The following is a 20,752-nucleotide window of genomic DNA, read 5'->3' on the forward strand; positions in this document are numbered from 1 at the left end:
GTATAGCGTTGGGAAATGTTATTTATTGAGTAATTCTGTCCTTTGAAATGTGGTACTAGTCTTGAATATATGTGTTGACATGACACAGAATGAACTTTATTTATTTATTTATTTATTTTTTTAAAAGATTTTATTTATTTATTTATTTGACAGAGAGAGAAATCACAAGTAGGAGGAGAGTCAGGCAGAGAGAGAGAGAGAAGCAGGCTCTCGCTGAGCAAAGAGCCCGATGCGGGGCTCGATCCCAGGACACTGAGATCATGACCTGAGCCGAAGGCAGCGGCTTAATCCACTGAGCCACCCAGGCGCCCCCAGAATGAACTTTAAAAGAATATATACATTTATTTTTATACAATTATACATTCATATTTTTACTTTTAATGTTATCTAGGTATCAGGTTTATGTAAATTGATGGCCACTTTCAAAAGATGCTTTGGCACTACGAACCAAAGGACACTCTCTTTTTAATGTTTCAGAAAAAAATTCTCATGTGAGAATTACAATCTAAAACAACCTCCAGAAAACTTTTTTAACTTAAATTTTCAAATGACTTAGCTCCAGAATGGACTTTAGGAGATATCTTCTACAATCTGATCATTTAATGAATGGGGGGAAAAAAGAAGTTAAAGGAGTAGTCTGGCTTGCTCAAGTTCATGGGCTTGAAAGAGAACTCATGTCTTTTTTACATGGTTCTATGTTCTTACCAATTCACAACACTGTCTTTTCTCTTAAGAAATAATAATAGCAGACAGAGGCTGTAGTTCAAAGGAGTATTAATGCAGATGATAATAAAAACCTCTGAATTCTTGTTTTATTCAGTTTTGCTTATTCATCAATTAACTTTAGCTACCGAGTTAAGTTTATTAAAAAAGAAGACAAGAAAAAAAAGGTCCTAGCCTTGGTCAGCATTTTACACACTCACTGAATGAATACTCTGCACTGTATACTCATTTGTAAAAGTATGTGACTACAATTCATACATGTACTACATTGGATCAACCAGGTCACCATAAGGAACTTCCCAATATTGGTCTGTTTCTTTATCTTTTCCTGCAGGGATTTCTTGATCTATTATTTAATTTTGTTATAAGGTTGTGAAAGAATAAAGTATCCTCTCCATTATTAATGAAAGCAGAGACCTGTCATTTCACTCAAGAATATGTAAATAATTTTTTTTTTCTGAAATGTCTTCCATTTTCTTAGATTTTTTTTTTTGTATATGCAAATTGCCAAAATAGGGCACTCATTTCTTTTTAACAGTTTAAGACAATTTGAGTTTCAGAGCATTTCAAGGTAGGTTAAGCGAATGAATACCAATGGAGGACAATAAGGGTTGCTTGCATCTAGATCAAAGGTTACTTTTGTTGGGGAAGGTCACAGGGAAGAGAAGAAGGGATCATTGGTTGATCCATTAGCTGCACCTGGGCAACTGGAGGCTCCTCACTTCCTCCCCTGTCCTTGGAATGTGGGCTTCCCTTGCCTTCCCCACTCCCCCAGACCGTTGCAAGGACCCAACCTTGATATAGTGATGTGGTGATGAGACTACCTGCAAAATATACAAGCCTGAACCCAGTTAAGTCTATAGAAACTGTTAGGATTTGGCAAGCCGGTACAGAGATCTACTCATTTCCCTGCTGCCTAAGACAAGCCTTGTGTATAAGCTGCTTTTACGCCTTAAACCTGTCACCCACCCACCTGGAGTGGCCAGCCTCTTTCTTCCATTGTTTGCTGCCCTCTGAGCACTGCCGCCAGTTTCAGATTATACCTGAGAAGTTCCAGAGGAGCTTGCAAACCAACAGAGTCTGGACTGTGAGTATGCATTTCTGAGTATGCATTATGGCCATTATAGATACATAATTCTGAAAAAGGTAGTTAGTGGAAGACTTCAAAACTTGATTCGGTAATAGTCTTGCCAAAACTACATTTAAATATTTACAAATAGTTATTAGCGTTAGAGACTTTAGAACAATGTTTATCAAGCTATACCTGGGGGGAGACCATTTTTATTTTCAATCTGTCATGCACCAGTATTTGTAAAATACAATACAATAAAGCTGCATTTTTATTATTACATTTGACAGACCAAAATTATGTTTAGAATAAATATTATGTTGATGTGAAATGGCTATATAAAGTTTTAAATGTTTACGTTCAATTTCTGTTATTTATTTCAGTGCAAGGAGTACCATTGGGTGAACCAAACTTTATGTAACACTGTTTTAGGGGACTATATTCCTATTTTTCTCATCATAATACAACACTTTATGGTTATCAGTTTTTCCTTACTTTATATACTATCAAGTCCTTTTTTTAATCACAAAATTGTGTGTAACCAATTTATTCATTTTTGAACTGCGTCAAAACTGTCTCAAGATGAATTATCTGAAGTAGGGGTGACAAAACATCCAGAAATATCCCAAGGATGTGCGAAATAATTCTAAAGCAAACATGTGACTATGATGTTTTAAAAACACATCGAGAGGGATGTTCATACAGACGGAAGATAATATTATTATTACCCGACACAGAGCAGAGTTTTACAGTATTCCAAATGCTGCGGCATCATTTTATCTCAGGTGGCCTTTTCTAATAACCCTATGAGGTAGGGAAGGCAAGAGTTATTACCTCCACTCTGCAAATAAGAAAACTGGTTCTGGTCTCTTGGAAGGGTTGCCAAGGTCACATGGCCGGTAGGCAAATAAACAACACCCTAAGTGATACTTTTTGGCTCTCCATCTGGTCCCCTTTCTCTTACACTACACCAACTCTGGGGATTGCTGATAAATATAGCAATTCAGTGGGCCTCACCTGTAAAAGGGAAAATCAATGGGGAGACAAAGGAGCAATTGTTTTTTAATGGAATAGTCCATTTTAAATGTTGTAGCAATTTAAAAGTTAATAATAATAAAAACTGTCTTCTCTCACCCTGAAAATGGAAGCAAGGAGCCAGAGCCTCCCATGTGAACAACTGGCCAGGAGGCATCAGAGCATTTGGAGCTAGTTTACCACTGTCTCAGTATAAAGTTTTCTTCCCTGTTCTGGTAATACTCTCAGCATGTTCGGTGCATGGCTGTCCGTGTTATGACCCCTCTAGGTAAGTCACGGGAGGGAGTCTCTAGTTGTGGCCCTATTTGCTTCAGTACCATCCATGTGTCTGATGGTTATTTTCTGTGCCAACCACACTCTGCCACGTGGAGCACAGGGGGTTGGTCATGTTGTTCTGGATGTATCTGGGAGGGTGTTTTCTTGGTGAGTCTAAGATTTGAATCTGTTGACTGAGTAAAGGAGATTGCCCTGCTAATGTGGAAGGGTCTCATCCACTCAGTTGTAAAGACCTGAAAGACTGATGTAAAAACAGAAAGACTGATCTCCTGAATTAAGAGATCAGACTTCAAGCTAGACTTCAAGCTGAAATAGATATAGATATATAGATATATCTATACACAGAAATATTTAGTATCTACAATATATACTTAGTATATACAGGATTTAGTATGTACAGTATATAGGGTACATACTGTATATACAGAAGTGTATATACAGTATATACAGAAGTATATACAGACATTGTATTTATATAGATATATCTGTATATCTAAGTGTGTGTGCATATGTGTGTGTGTTTGCTTTTCTTTTTTCTCCCCCTCTGCCTTCAGGCTCAAATTGACACTTCTATTCTTCCTGGATCTCAAGCTTGGTGCCCAGAACACTGGAACTATACCATTAGCTCTCCAGCTTGATGACTGCGGATCTTGGGGCCTGTCAGCCCCCATAATCATGTGAGCAGATTCCAATAATAAATAAATAAATAAATAAATAAATTAATATCTCCTATTGGTTCTATTATTCTGGAGGACTCTAACTCATACCATGTGTTAATTTTGCCAAATCCGTATTGCTATGAAAACATACAGCACATGGTCAGTTCTCATCTTCACACTGGGACATCTGCATTCCTTAGCCACAGAGCCATGGCCTTTGACTGGGGAAAGAGACAGGCACTGCCTTTCCATAAGATACATGCTCTAGAATCATGATTAAAGAGCAAAGAAAAAGGTAAAGAAGGACTGTCAAGAAGGAGGCTTACACCCCCAAGTCCTGCCTGAGAAACTCATCCTCTGTAGGGTTTGGTAAGTGGTAAAGGGGGCTGCCCTGTGTTTTTAATCTTTTCCCTCTCCAAAAAGAAAAAGGGTGATTTCTCTTCCCCTTGTTTCACATGTTGAGGAAGTAAGAGGGTGATACATACCAGTTTTTCCTCCCAAGGCACCAAGAAGAACAATTTCTATAAGGAACACATATTTTTAAAGAAGCATTTAATTATTTTAGATTTAATGCAAGCCAGGCACTGGCAACAGGAGTTCACGTCCTCAAGTTCAATTGGAGGGTTTGATTCTGGGTAAGAAACTTGGCAGAAGCCTGTGAAACCCTGCCCGGTGCTTAGGACAACCTGCACCACTGGTAATTTGCACAATTCTTTAAGGCTTTTATTTCTAGATCAATCAAGCAGCCTCGGAGTTGAGGTGAGCAGTGAATGATTCAATGAGTCTCTTGAGTCTTTATGACTGTATTTGAATTACCTGTGGTCCTGGAACAGGTGGCCAGATTGGATTCCTGGCTTTCCTTGACTTCTCCCTCCACATGCACCTCATGAACTCGAGCTCAGTATCGCCCGTTATCAGCCCTGACGTGATGATTGCTCCTGTGAGAAAATGCTAAATTAACATTTTACAATATTGAGATCTCTCTATAGTTTTATTGTAATATGTTACTACGTCACAAATATGTATGGTTTTGTACTCTGGGTCCTGACAGATAAAAAATGAGAACAGGAAACCAAACTATAGAGAACTACTCAATATTGTAAACAAATCGCTCCACATTTTCTCAGAATCTAACCTGCCTCTCAGAAGGGGCTCTCCAAGGATGTCTATTTTATTGGCCTCTCATGAACTTTGGGGTAGAAAGCTGTCACCTGACTTGTTGATCATGACTATGGTCCTCTTTCAAACAACTGGAAGTACAGAAATGGTGTGAGTATCGCCATTAATTTCTTCTAGAATATCCACCACAACACATATAATTAGAGAGCAGTACAGACCATTTTATATCTTCTGCCTGGGATATGTCGGCTTACAAATTTGCAGAGGCTCACACGCATGTGCGGTATATGTAGCTCAGATATATAAAGATGCTAGAGTTGTAGAGTTCTGCTCAAGGTGACCATTCTCATTGTATTCTATGTAGAAGACATCCCCAGAGCACAACAAAAGTGGTACCTCTTAGAATTGTGCAACAGAGCTCATGTGGCTAACACTGTGTCTCACAAAATTAGGGAAGCCTGATAAAATAAGGACACCCTGTTAAATATGAATTTCTGATAAACAACGCTGATACTAACTTTTTTTATCCATTGCTATAAGGGATTAACATTACTGTCATATAATTTATTCACTGTCAGATAGGGTTCATAGTCTTACTATTTTAAGGTACAATATTATCTAATATTAACTTTAAGCTTACTATGTGCCAAGCACCGTGCTTTAAATTTACTTAACTCCATTATGGTTTTATTCCTTGAAGCAGTACTTGGGGTAGGTATGGCTAATGTCCCCATTTTACATGTGAGAAAGCTGAGGTTTTAAGAAGCTATGCAATTGCCCAACATCATACAGCTACTAGAAAAACCAGCTCGACTGGTGCAACAACTCTGGAAAACAGCATGGAGGTTCCTCAAAATGTTGAAAATAGAACTACCCTATGACCCAGCAATTGCACTACTAGGTATTTACCCTAAAGATACAAACGTAGTAATCCGAAGGGGCACGTGCACCCAAATGTTTATAGCAGCGATGTCTACAATAGCCAAACAATGGAAAGAACCTAGATGTCCATCAACAGATGAATGGATAAAGAAGATGTGGTATATATACACAACGGAATACTATGCAGCCATCAAAAGAAATGAAATCTTGCCATTTGCGATGACGTGGATGGAACTAGAGGGTATCATGCTTAGTGAAGTAAGTCAATCGGAGAAAGATCTCCCTGATATGAGGAAGTGGAGATGCAACATGGGGGGTTAAGTGGGTAGGAGAAGAATCAATGAAAAAAGATGGGATTGGGAGGGAGACAAACCACAAGTGACTCTTAATCTCACAAAACAAACTGAGGGTTGCTGGGAGGAGGGGGGTTGAGAAAAGGGGGGTGGGGTTATGGACATTGGGGAGGGTATGTGCTATGGTGAGTGCTGTGAAATGTGTAAACCTGGCGATTCACAGACCTATACCCCTGGGGATAAAAATATATTATATGTTTATAAAAAATAAAAAAAATTTAAAAAATCATTAAAAATAAACAAATAAATAAAGAAAAAAGAAAAACCAGCTTGAAATCAAATCCCAATCTATTTGAACAGAAGCATGAGATTTCAATTTAAAAGCAATGTATTTAATGGCTGGCTCACACCTTTCTCTGAAAGACCAAGGGGAAGGAGCCACTTTGGATGGATTCCTACAGGTATTCAATGTGTAAACCCATTTAGTAGCTCAATTTACCTTTTTGACTAAGAATGGAAATCACTTAGTCATACTGAGGAAATGAGTAAGCAAGAGAAGACCCAAAGTTAGGACTTGCTGGCAGGTTACTAAGGAAAAACTAATTAACTGGCTAGTTTCCTTCTTACCTTTATTACACAAGGTTAAATTTTTTTAAAAAGTGTTTAATACACAGAAAGTGAAAAACTGCAGCTTTGTATACAAAACGTTGCTGTGGTGCTGCTGTTTTGTTGGAATCTATTTTTATTTTTAAATTACCCAGTGTCAATTTTGCAGAAAACTGGCTTCGTAAAACCATGCACCATTCACATATTGTAGAGGAAGAGGAAGCTCTCAGCTCTACATGGGTACTTCTTCTTCTTCTTCTTCTTCTTCTTCTTCTTCTTCTTTTTTTTTTTTTTTTTAGCCAATTCAGGTATACATTTAAATCTTGTCAAAGTGAAGGATGGCATATCCTAGGCTTATTTAATCCCAGTCTTTTCCAAAGAAAGCCTGAACATTTGGAGGCCTATGATCCTTAACATCATCAGTTGGGAGAAAAGATATGTATGTGTGTATTTCACAGCAAAAACCGATTTATCAATGCAGAAATGAGGGAGTGTGGGGAAAGGCAATGTGGGGAGAAGGTGCTGCTATCTTGCTTCCATTCCTTATGTTAATCTTATGACCTTGGTAAGAAAGAGGAGGCACAACAGTGGGTCGAAGGCATTCAAATGAGATAAAACCACTTTGCCTTCAAAAAGAGTAACTTCCATCATCATTGCCAGCTTTTCTTTGGTCCGTCTGTTCAGCAGAATTTTCTTAAAACTCATCAGTGTGAAAGAGTAAGTCTAAACATGGCTCAATAATGAATTAAGCGATTTTACCAACACTGCCTAGAAGATCAATGAAAATGGAATGAAGAGATCTCAATTTTCTGCTCAGTTCTATCTACAAGAGACCTATTGCCCAGTGGACCAGCCCACCTGGAGAACTGGAGACACTGAGGGTCACAGCACTCACTTTGTCTCCAAGTTACTTTATTGATTCACTTATCCTGACTCCAGGAGTGTTATTAAATGGATTATCCACTAATACATACTTTTAAAAAAAATTTATTGGATGATATTTATTATCCAATAATGGATAAAAATATCCATTATTATTTTTGACATCACTGCTACTGACTGTTCACTCACTCACTCATTAAACATTTGATCTTCTAGTATATGCCAGTGACTGAGCTAAATCCCGAGGATGCAGACATGAGAGGCCATGATCCTTGCCTGCCTTAAGAGAGTGCAGCCCCGCAAATAGCTTACATCTAAATTTCAATAATAAAAAGCTATTTCTCATTAACTAACACATTAGTCTAGCCAAGAATGTAAACATCTGCCTCCTGTACTCTTATAGCTTATAACTTAAAATCCTAATTTCCTCAAAATGGTATTAGACAGTTGTCTTTCTAAATTATTTCTAGATGGTGTCTCACTTATATGATAAACATGAAAAATCTTGAAATGTAAGAAATATACACACACATTCACACACCACATATATTTATCTCAACAAAAATAACTTCACTCACAAACCTCCAGAAAACTAGGTAGAAATAATCTGTGGGCAGAGTGACATAGTGCCTCTGACTTGAACTAGTTCCATGACAGGAACTAGTAATTGATATTTCTCAGACAATTTCCTGAACTGTACAATGAAAATAATAATATGAAAGACCTCAGAGGATTCTTGTGATAATTTAATGACATATTCCACTAAAAATTTAGTACAGTGCCAGGTACATAGGGGGAACTCATTACTTTTTCTATAATTATTAAATTAAAAAATAAAGAAATTTAGGACACTGCAGGAGGACAGTTACTAACTAAATGTAAATCATGTTTACAAAAGAACAATTATTGCTATTTAGAATCTGTCCCTCTTCATTCTTCACAGGTGCAAACTTACTAGACACTACATTAAATTATGTAGAGGTAGGCATATTCAACTGATGATTAGATCCTTAAAATGCGGTTACTTGATTATCAGCAAGAGAATCTAGAACTATATCATGGTCGGGGTTGGGGGAGACAGAACAATGTTCCCATCATTTATGAGCTAAAAAGATTAATGATTTATTACTGGGTTCATTAATCAAAATTGTACAGCTTTTTTTTTTTTAAGGAGCAATTCCACTGTTCAAGTCAATTAGCCCACCAAAGCTATTACACCAAAGAAGCTGCAATATTATTCAGACTTCCCTGGGAGTATTTAGAGTATAAAATAAATGCTATTATTCAGAAGATACCAAATTGCTAAGCTTCTTAAATTCATACAATTGGGAACCTGCAGTACATTAAAACACTGAAACTCATTAGGAGTCTTTTTCCCCAGCTTTAGAGTCATTGACATTCTAGGCACAGTTAAGAACAATAAAACGCTCCCAGCTTCCAAGGAAAGAGTGGCTTGTGCTCCTTCAGTTCCACTTCAATGAATCACTAAGGCAGAACTGGTGCCCAACCTTTGAGACAACAGCAGCTTCTACTGGATTACCCTAATACCTGAATAGGACTACAAAATTAGCTAACATGCTACATTAAGAGGAGAGAAGAGAGTAGCTAGCTTACCAGCATTTATCTTTACCTTGCTCGAGCTCCATTCTAAACACTTGAGTATAGATGCAATGTCCGTAATGATTTAACTCATAAAATAAGAATCAATGCTTATATAAATGAATGACTAAATAAATGAGGGTTCCTTAAAGTAGAATGTAAACTGATTCACGTAGAAGGAATGTTGGAATTACGAAGTCATCCCTTGGCAACCACAGTACTAATAACTGAGTTAGGTAAGAGTGACCAGTGTATGTCAAAAGATGCGAGTGAAAGTGTGATGAGAAGTAAGAAATATACATAATCTCGAAGAGTTCCCTTCTAACCTCAAAGACTTCCCCACCCCCTTCAAGTAACTTTTCCCATAGAGATACCTAATAGCCATTTGCTTAAATAACCAAAGTAGCATCATCAGAATGGGACAAGTGAACACCATGGGCTTCCCCACTCGAAGAACACCAGAGCAACTCTGGCCTTCCTTCCAACAGTGCATACCTTGAATCTACCCATTGGAAAACATCTGCCAGACCCAAGCTGAGGGACACTCTACACAATAAATGGCCTGTAATCTTCAAGATGTGAAGATGTAGAAGGAATGGGGACCTACACATTAAAGACACTAAGGAGGACAAGTAAATATAACAATGGATCCTCGATCCCACCCCTGTAAAATGTCTGTTTATTATAAAGGACACCAGTGAGAATTGACTAACATCTGTTGATGAGACATTTCTAGTGTATCAATGTTAATTTCCTGATTTTGATCCTTTTACTGCATATGAATGTTCTTGTTATTAGGAAATACAACTAAAGTACTTATGGATGATGGGGCATCATGCCTTAACTTTCAAATATTTTTGAATAATAAGAATACTATGCACATACTTATAGAGAAAATGATAAGGTAAATGTGAGAGATGTTTAATATGTGGAAAAATCTGAATGAGAGGCATTATGTTATTTCTGCAACTTTTTGTGAGTTTGAAATTACTTGCAAATAGAACTTAAAACAAATGCAAAAATAAAATAAACAAGCTATTAATTTTGATGGCTAAAATTACCCCCTGCAAATAAATATTCATCCTAAGTACTTCACTTTATAAAAGAAACATAAGGCAGTGTACATTCTTTGTCTTGTTCAAACTTTACTCCCTCAAGACAGAAAGACCAAAAAACAAGGAATTCAGCATCTGTGTCCCTTAACACAATCTGATTCCCAAACTCAACACCACCTTGGACAATCTCCATTTGTTTGGCTCATTGGTATACTTTTAGCTCATAGTCTCTACTAAGAGTTTTAGTGATATTTCTGCTCAGCTGTTTGAACAGAGAGAATAAAGATGGATATTCAAACTGGATCCCAGGAATCTAGAAACAATAGGACATAAAAAGAGAATGAGATAAATTCACTCTAAATGTAGACATAATTCTTTTCCAGTACTACCATGCTGCCCGAGACCCCAACAGATTTTCTCCCCATTACGTAGCCTGTATATGCACTAGGAGGATCATTTCCTTCTTCATAAACACACAGCTTTTGAGAGCACCTTGTTACTTTGTACACAATATGGGATAAGGCAGTGGTCACTATTTTTGAATAATGCATAGATTAGTGAGGCTTAGTGAGGCTTAAATGGGAAGTTTTGCTCCCAGGGGACACTTGGCAATACCTGGAAACATTTTTGTTTGTCACACTGTGGTGAGGGGGCCGCTCTTGGTATCTCACAATGCACAGAAAAGCCCCCTACAAGAAAGAATTATCTGTGAAAGAAAGTATCTGTCAGACCAAGGTTGAGAACCCTGGTATTAAGTCTTTAAAAAAAAAAAAAAATACACCCACCTACCCCCCCCCAACACACGCACACATTGTTATTACATATCTATCACTCTATAATATGTAGTTATATACGTTTTATATAAATACACGTAATAGACTTCCAGTGTTGACTTGGTTATTTTTATTAAAGAGAACTCAAATATATGCAAATGCTTAATTAATGAAGTAAAATGCCTCTGTTTATAGCTCATATGCAACTATTTAGCCAAATACACTTTAAAATTACATAAAAGCAAAGTTGCATAACCAATACGATTTAATTAAAACATTAATTTAATATCATGGATAATGTCATTTTGGCAAATCTAAACTCTCCCTTGCAATGTGGATACGCTACTGACTGCTACAGCATCAAACATTTTTGAAATTCATGGGCTATATTCTTTTCGCAGTGTGACAGTCTGATTCTTCCACCACTTTTCTGTATTTGAATTACTATACAACCTTCATCTGGGATTAGCTTGCCAGGCTAACTGCTTTCATGTGGCTTGAAAGCATCATTTACTGATTACGTCTGCCTGGTTCCTTCCTCATTAGTCCCAGACAATGACAGTGGGCCTCCTTGGCACCATGTGATTATAGACATAAATACAGACACAGGCAGTGACATCAACTGGTCAGCCAGATGATCTCCAATATGCTTTCATAACCTTTTAAACTTATAATCATAGAATGGAAATCCCCACATTTGCAAATCCTCAATGTGGAACTCATGAATCCTTAAGAATGACTCCCATAGATTCTGGTGAGAAAGACACTAATACAATGAAAAACCACCAGGGATTTCTGTGGCTGATCTGGTTTCAGATCCAAAAGTCATTACTTGCATATTAGCCACAGGGAAGCATATAAAGAAATTTATATACACACACACTCTATAATTCTGGACTACTGAGTTCACTTCCTTCAGACTTTGCCTCCTCACCATTAAAAAAAAAAAAAAAAAAGGATACTGCTACCACAAAGTGACCGTGAGGATTACATGGACACTTGATAGATGTTAGTATTTTTTTTAAAGATTTTATTTACTTATTTGACAGGCAGAGATCACAAGTAGGCAGAGAGGCAGGCAGATAGAGGAGGAAGAAGGCTCCCCGCTGGGTGGAGAGCCCAGGACCCTGAGATCCTGACCTGAGCCGAAGGTGGAGGCTTTAACCCACTGAGCCACCCAGCGCCCCGATGTTAGTACTTTTTAAAATGTTTGTTTGTTTGTTTGTTTGTTTTAATTTATTTGGGAGAGAGAGCAGGAACAGAGAAAAAGAGCAGAGGGAGAGAAAGAAGCAAACTCCCCGCTGAGCAGGAAGCCCAATGTGGGACTCAATCCCAGGACCCTGAGTTTGTGTCCTGAGCCAAAGGCAGACACCTAACCGACTGAGCCACCTGGGTGTCCCTATAAATGTTAGTATTATAGATGTTAATATCTGTATCTACTCCTCCTCTTACGCTGCTGTACATATTCACTGGGTGCCTGGCTATATTTTCTTCTCAAGCAAATGAGAAAATAAAATTAAGCACTTGAGGGGACACATAACTGCATCAATTTGAGAAGCTTATGTTAAGGAAAGCACTAAATCAAAATGTATCTATTTACAGACAAGGGTATTTAATTTATTAGCTAGTCTGTGACAACTACCTTACTTAGTATAGAGCAAGTCAGAAATCAAAGAAGACAGATAGGAAGGGCCAAGGGAACAGAAATCAAGACTTCCTTTTATATTTTCCTCTATTTCTCTTTTCTTGTGAACCTTCTAAAAAAGTGCCAGATTAAGACTTACCATAGTTAAACATGGTAAAATTTATACAGAGAAAGGGTTGATGAAAAATTAACTGAAAGAAAAACAATACAAAATTCATAAACTTCAAAACATTTTCCAGGCTGGTGGAAAAGCTGAGTTCCTCAGGCAGGAAAGAGCTTCCTCTGTTCAAGGTGGGGAAAACAGGCCAGTGTGGATGGGACACAGTGAGGAGACTGTGGCAGGAAATAACATTGGAAAGGATATAGGCGTCACAAAGGTATCACATGGTGCATTGTAGGCCACGTTGGGCCTACATGCTGGGGACTGGGATGAGATGTTTTTCCATGTAGTGAGGAAAGACATGATGTGATTTGTTGAAAAAAAAATACACCTGAAGGGAATGGAGAGCTAAGGAAATGCGGTAGGGTTCCTTTTAGCTGGGAAGCTCTCACAGTAGGTCAGGAGAGTGATTATGGGTACAACAATGGAGATAATGGTAGAGAAAAGTGGTTCCAAAAAAGTCTGTTTTTCAGGTCAAATCTATATATTTTTGGATGGCTGGGATGTGAGGAATTTGAGAAAGGAAGATTCAAGGATTATCTCGGGGTTTTGACATTTGCATCTTCACCTGCATGAGTACCACTTATTATGCTGGAAGACATGGAGAACCCAATTCGAAGAGAGAAATCTAGAACTATCTCTTGGATACTTTATTTGATATATCCTTTTAATTTCAAGAGTAGCTATGACATATAAATATAAACACTCAGAAAACCTGGAATATCCTAAATTCTGTAATATAGACTAGTATGGCCAAATACATTTATAGAACTAACAAGACAGGAAACATATTTTCTTTGCAAGCAAAGGAATACACACATTGGATCATAAAATATTACTTTAGAATCCAAGGCATTCGAATGATAATGATGCCCAAGATTTTCTCAGAGGACGGAGAGGATTTGCCCCAGGTCTCAAATCAAGTTTGTAGCTGGAAATTAGATTCTCCCAGCTGCTAATTCAATATGGCTGTCTTTATGAAAATTTTCCAGACTCTTATAAGGAATACTTTGACAATGCACAAGTTCCCTTCAGGTTATTTGACTGTAGAACCTGGCAGTCAGAGCATGGCTTGTGGATCAGCAGCACTTGGCAGTTAGAAATGCGGACTCTCAGGTGCTACCCCAGACCTGCTAAATCGGATCTGCATTTTAACAAGATCTGCAGGTGATTCATGTGTACAGAAGAGTTTGAGAAGCACTGCTTTAGAAGTTAAATCACTCTTGGATTTAGGGAGGATTATATAGCAAACCTCTAGATTCACATAGTAAAATGAGGACAAACACTGACACTGTTCTCACTCAAATGATCATCTAGCCTACTTAATATTCAGTGAGGAATGCCACCATTAAAAACAACAAAGTATGTGCACCTGAACTGACTTGGGATTGTATCCAAGATACCTTGCTGATTCTTCTCTTTTTCTTTTTCTTTTCCTTTTTTTTTTTTTAACAGAGCTAGTTGAAAAAACAGTATGCAGGGCAGGATTGTAGGTGATGCTCTGTGCTCATAGCATTCCCCAGCGCATCTCCTTGGTCCATCTTATTACAACACACTCAACTGGACATTCACAGGCACCACTGCCAGACCCATGCCAAGCAGGAACTTGGAGTCTCTCCGCTCTGCCTTTTCCAAAGCCCAAAGAAGGTCACTCAACTGCACACAAGCACAACCCAAGATGCAGGACTGTCAATACCCCAGGGACAAATTCCAACAAAGTGGGTATGGAAGTTGAACAATAAATGCTCCAACCTCGTCATCTGATGGGCATTCTCCATGGTTCTGCAGAGGTTCCCAACTAAAAATGAGCTCCGATCACCAAAATCTGCTTACTAGAACATCTCCCATCCTCATCTCATCTTACCTACTCCTTTACTTCTGTTTTCCTGGATCACGTCACAAACAAACTAAATGCACTCGAATCCTTGTCCCTATTTGGGGGAAGAAAACGAATGCTATGTTTAAAATGTATACAAGACAAATGCATGTCTGTGCATAGGGAAACATGGGGCAGTTATATCGAAAGATGATGATGCTTGTCTCTATGGGCAAATTTACAAAGATTTTCACTCCAGACATTTCTGTATTATTGTGATTACTACTATTTTTCATCAGATGTTATTTTTATCAACTTTTTAAAGGAAAGGAAAAATAGAAAATATCAGGAAAGGGGATCTTCTAAACTCTGTACTAAAAACAGGGTAACAAATTCTAATGTACACAAAATTATATACCAAAATCTGTCACTTACAATCGTCCCTCTGTGGCTTTCCTTTCCCAAGAGAATCTGACTGATAATGACAATGGGTTCCTTCAAAAAGAGTGGTTCTTCATAATTTTTATGAAACTTTTACCCTAAAAATTACAAAGTTCCTGTGGCAAATTTCAAAATCAAGGACCCAGAAAAACCGCAGGGAGTAATGAAGAGATCTAATCAGGTTATTATCAACTTGCCATGCAGCTAAATCATTTTTTGCCTTTCCTCCTTCATTCAGAAGCCTGTGCTGTAATCACTGATTCTCAAGGTTATTGTTCATGAGGTGAGTGAGAGAATTAAGAGTTCAAGCCTCACATTTATGTGCAGTCTTAATGGGTCAGCGGCCTCATTACCACACACAAGCATGGTGATAACTTTTACAGAAATATGAAAAGATATTTTTTTTTAATCAGCAATTTAGGGGGCCCTGGGTGACTCAGTCGGTTGAGCATCCAACCCTTGATTTCTGCTCAGGTCATGATCTCAGGGAACTGAGATTGCGCCCTACCTCGGGTTCTGCACTCAGCAGAGAGTCTGTTTCTCCCCCAATCTCTCTCTGTTTGACCCTCCCCCCCTCTCAAATAAATAAAAAAATCTCTTTTAAAAAATCAGCAGCTTAGTAGTTCTAATTTAAAAGATGGCAGCCCATATAGATCCAAATAGCTAGAACTCATGATTTTGTCATCATTTCCTTTACTTTTTTTAAGGATTTTACTTTTAAGTAATCTCTACACTGAACGTGGGGCTCAAACTCACAACCCTGAGATGAGAGTTGCTTTCTCCAGGACTTAGCCAACCAGGTGTCCCTCCCTTTGCCATAAATTTCATTTGAATGTCAGTAATTTAAAATTCAAACTTGAGGAATACTTAGGGTGGGGAGGAGGGCAGAAAACAAAGGAGAAGGGAGAACATGATTAATACAGAGATGAACTCATTGCTTAAGGAAAAGAATATTGACTGGAAGCAAAGAACAAATGAATGGCAAAAATGGAACAAGACTAAATCTATTATAATATCAAAGAACAGTGAGAACAATGAGCAACAAATAACAATACTGAGGATGACCACCCTTTAGGAAGCTGTTCCTACCTGTCAAGCACTGTGCCTTGCATTATCTCTAATACTTAGAGTTAGCTTTCACAGCAGGTGTTACTGTCATCCTGATTTTGCAGATGGAAAAAAAAAAAGGACACTATGAGTGGACAAAGGACTGATCTACAATCACACAGGTACCAGAGTCAAGGCTCACACCAGGCTTTTGACTCCAGAGGCAGAGCTCCTAAAAGATGACAGACTATTATCAACAACATAACTTGTGCCAACTCAACATATCCAAAAACATGTGCATTAAAATCAAATGCTAGGACTGAAATTAAAAGAAAAAAATTACATGTCTAAGATAAATATGTTGTTCATCACTTCTTAACTTATTATACCAGCCATAAACATGATTTACCAAGAGAGAAAAAGATTAGAATAGACCGATCCAGATTCTATTGATAAAACTTGAGCAAACCAGAGGCTACTAGGACAGGTGGGACAAAAAAATTAATACAAAGGAAACATTTATGCCCTTTTTGGCCTGCTACCATCAGAGGGAGTAGTATTTAAAAGCAAAACTAGAAACAACTAAATACCCTACAAAATGGGAAAGTTTAGTTTACTATATCCATAAAATGGGGGAATCTTGAGGTTATTAAAAAAAAAAAAAAAAGTGTTGACACAGGATGCATTTGCACAGAGAAGAACCAGAAGAAAATATCAAGTTTTTAATAATGGTTATCTCTGAGTGGTGGTATCGAGAATACACTTTCTTTTTCCTTCTTTCTTACTTATCTATGGTTTAAATTTTTTTAATATAGAAAGGATAAGATTAGTTGCATTACCAAAATAACAAACTTAATATAAAGTCAGAGTTGAATTTCTCTTTTGTTTGTTTTCAGAAAGCCACGGATAAGTCCTCTCCTTTTCAATAATGGTGCAATAAGCATATATGTTGACCCAGTTATCTCTGTCCAGATATCTTCATTCTAGTAGCTGTGTGAGTATATCTAGAGGCTACATTTCCAGAAGTAGAATAAGTCTATTAAAGGGAATACAAATTTAATATGTTTGTACCAATTTATACCTCTGCCAACAGTATGTAAAAGTTCCATTTCCTCACACATCTACCATAATCAGTGTGACCCATCTTTTTAATCTTTGTGATCTAGGTGCTGAATTTAGGGGCCACTTAAGCCTTCTGTTTTTAGAATCATTGAAATTCAAACAATATATTTTAAGATACTTATTTTTATTTATGTAATGTACATATGTATTTTATTTCCCAGAACAAAAGATGAAAAGCATCAAAGGGTAATCAGATTGGTTTGGGACTTGCACAGGGCAAATGAGCCTGCATTGAAGAAATGTGCACAAATATGATAAGACATCGAATGCAGTAAATTGGACAAATCCTTCATCGAACACTTACAATGCCCCAGCAGGTAGCATACCTGCAAAAGAAATTATTTGTTACTAGAAAACCGAGCTCACGGTTTCACCTCTGACCTAGAGACTGTTTTTCACTTCTCAGTTACCAAGCCTGTGAAATGAGGCCAATGACAGAAACAGCTACTCAATGGGCAATGATTATTAAGGTAGTCTCACACAGAACATGCAAGGGGATTTTCCTAGGGAGGACGGTGTCAACACAGTTCACTATTCAAATGTGTCTTAGTCACATGATTGGAAGAGAATGAGCACTGATTTCAGGAAAGGAACAGCAGGTAGGCATATAATTTTAGGAAGACCTACTTGGTTTAGCTGTAGGTAGAAACTATGGAATGCAGAGTTGTGAAGAGACACAGTATCGTATACAGAGAAAACAACATAGGAGCTACAAACACTGATTTTACTACTTGAACAGTTGCTGAGTCTCTCTGAATTTCATTTGTCTCAGCAATAAATGAGGTTCATTCTACCGATAATACAGGACTGCTAGACAAAACAGGAGAGGACGTTTATGAAATGCCCAGCACACTGTTTGACATATATGGGCAGCTCACCCAGCTCCTGGATTTCAGTTTCATTAAAGTAATAAATGCTTGCCTGGAGGACATTGTTACAATTGACAAAGGACAGGGAAATCACCTTCTGGAAAACATTCTTAAGAACCAGAGTTTCGAACAAAACCACTAACAGGGCAGATATAGTGGCGGTCAGGATGAGGGACACAGAAGAATGGACTAATCTTTAAGAAGTTACTGCTCTTATATTTCTTCCCCCCAAAATTAAAACAATTCCCTATTATCTATATGATGAAATGACACAAGATCCCCCTTGTGCTTTGTAACACAGAAAATATACAGAGAACTACCTAAATAATCAGACTTGGGCCAAAGAAGAAAGATTTGCCTCAAGGCTATAACTTCTGCTATATTTGTCACAGGCTAAGTTACAAAAAGAGCCCATTCAATGTTGCCTGTTTCTTCAGAGCTATTACTTGAGAGTTTGTGTGCACATGTGCGTGCAAGCACATGCTGGCATATCTAAGCTTACTTTCTACAACCCAGTCCTACCAGACATGGTAAATGGGAAAAAGAAATAATAAAGTAACTTACTAAATGTACCTCATCTTTGTACTTCACGAAGAAGAGAGTCAAAGATGCACTCTCACCTAAATCTTGTGTTGCCTCCCCAACGTGCAATCCCTTTGAGGTTATCTTACCAAATCTCATGAGTTTAAATTCCAACTGTAAGTCATAACTCCAGTCCTGTCCTTTCCTTTAATCTCCATACTCATATACCCAACTGGCTACTCAACATTTCCAGTTGTACGTCTTACAGGCCTGTCCTCCCGCCCCAGCTCACTTCTTTCTGACCTTCCCCATCTTATGATGAATGATAACTCTTCAGAGGCTCAGGTCACAAAACTAGAATTCACCCTTGACTCTTCCTCCTTTTATCTTTTTTGTTCTGTTTCTGAATTCTATTAATTCTACCTTCAAAGTTATTCAGAACTCAGTGGTTTCTTCCTACTTCGCTGCTGCTCACTGGTCCAGTCCACTGTGGTCTCTGTGCTGGGTTATGACAATAGCTTCCTAACTGGTCTCCTGCCTCCACCTTAGCCCAGCCTGAGTCTCATCTCAACTTAGCAGAACAGAAGATTGAGCAATTGTTGCAAAACTGTACATTTGGTCATATCTCTTCCTTGCTCAAAATCTCAATGATTTCCACCTCACTCAGAATGAAGGCAAATGTTCATAAAAAGACCTAGAAGCCTAGCCTGCTCTGTTTCTTCTGTGTTATGCTTACTCTGTCTTAGCCACTCAGGCTTGTCTGCTATTCCCCAAACACTCTAGACATTTTTCTGACTGAGGGCTTCTATACTTGATGTTTCCTCTGCTGAGAGTCATCTTTTTCCAGAATATTGCATAGTTCTTTCTCTTAACTCCTTCAGAGCTTTATAAAAATATCACCTTCTCGGAGAGGCCACCCCTAACTACTTTATTTAGAATTGCACATAGATAGCCTTACCTCACTTCCTTTCCATGCTTTATTTTTCTCTAGAACAATATGACTTACCATGTTTTTCTGATTTTGTTACATTTCTCTCCCATGAGAACACAAGCTTCATGGAGTAGTGTATTTGCTTTATTCATTCATGTGGTTCCAGCTCCTGTAAAAGACCCTGGCACACAGTAGGTGCTTCAGAATTGATTTTTAGCAAAGTTTTGGAGTTGGTTTCACTACTCTAAAGACAGTGTACCTGCTTAGAAGAAAAGAGGGTACTGTATATGAGTATGCATTAGGGAGAGAGCCATTTTTTATTCACGTTCATTCTAGCACATTTAAAGAGAATGTGAAGTGGAGAGGCGGGGGCTAGAGAATTTTCCTATGTCAGAAAGATACAAGTATGATGATATTCTCACTTTTCTGGCTGTATATGTCTCTGATAGAGTCAGTCTCTTTTGTAGAGAGGAGCCAGCATAGGATGTGGACAGCTAGGTATGTGGCATACTCATAGAATCAGGAAAAAATAATAATTTCCTCTAGGGACAAGGCTCCCTATAGGTTTCCATCAGACTCTTCCTTGACTCTAAGAATCATATACCAAGGAGCCTAGGAGAATAGTACATTATGCCCTATATTTCTCTTCAGTGTGAAGCACCTTATTATAACATCTTTTAAGGGTTTTAATTATCCTTAAATGGAGTCAAAAGGTCAACACTCAGAATCAGGAGAGGGTGAAAAGATTCTACCAAGGCTTGGATGTGAACGTTAATGAAAGGGAGAGAAGGAGAAGAAAGGCCATGCAATTGACAACTTTTCTAAAGATATTATAAGAAATATGCAACCTGTGGCACAAAGGAATTTGCTTGAATCGCAATATTTAATAAAAGTTCAATACTCAATATTATCTAGTAGATATATGTAATAGCAATCTGTCACTAGGAAGGTCATAAGCTTTACTGTTGCCAAAATCACATCCTCCCAAGAGAGTTAGGGATGACTCTAAATCTCCCTTTGTAAAAACAGAAAATAGCCCTTTCTTAGATAATGAGCCAAAAAAAAAAAAAAAAAAAAAATTGAAGGGGAAGTTTCTGATCCTCTAAGCTGTAGGTTTAGCATGAGGGGAAAAAAATGTTCTATCGTATTTAAGCACATCCAAAGGAGAAAAGTAGCAGCAAAGCAACCACCCAAGGTTACAGTGACTTATTTTCAAGCCACCCAAAGA

At 37.9% G+C, this 20,752-nt stretch overlaps 1 protein-coding gene and 1 long non-coding RNA gene across 14 annotated transcripts in view; one reads left to right on the forward strand and one right to left on the reverse strand.

Moving 5' to 3' along the window:
• RBMS3 (RNA binding motif single stranded interacting protein 3) overlaps positions 1–20,752 on the reverse strand; it is a 712,557-nt gene that overhangs the window by 263,214 nt on the left and 428,591 nt on the right. Inside the window, exons 1-2 of one of the 13 annotated variants that reach the window (XM_032359759.1) lie at positions 9,175–9,205; positions 4,579–4,700 (exon numbers count right to left, since the gene is read on the reverse strand). The exons of the other annotated variants lie outside the window; for them this stretch is intronic. Coding sequence (XP_032215650.1) covers positions 4,579–4,700; positions 9,175–9,190 — 138 coding nt within the window. The 5' untranslated portion in view covers positions 9,191–9,205. Of the gene's footprint in view, positions 1–4,578; positions 4,701–9,174; positions 9,206–20,752 lie in introns of those variants that run through there. 13 annotated transcript variants of the gene reach the window in all.
• LOC116599802 lies at positions 1,698–3,842 on the forward strand. The gene is made up of 3 exons (XR_004289459.1): positions 1,698–1,810; positions 2,941–3,095; positions 3,658–3,842. It is a non-coding gene; the product is annotated as an uncharacterized LOC116599802 (long non-coding RNA).

Source organism: Mustela erminea, chromosome 1 (assembly GCF_009829155.1).
Source record: "Mustela erminea isolate mMusErm1 chromosome 1, mMusErm1.Pri, whole genome shotgun sequence".
Classification (NCBI taxonomy): Eukaryota; Metazoa; Chordata; class Mammalia; order Carnivora; family Mustelidae; genus Mustela; species Mustela erminea.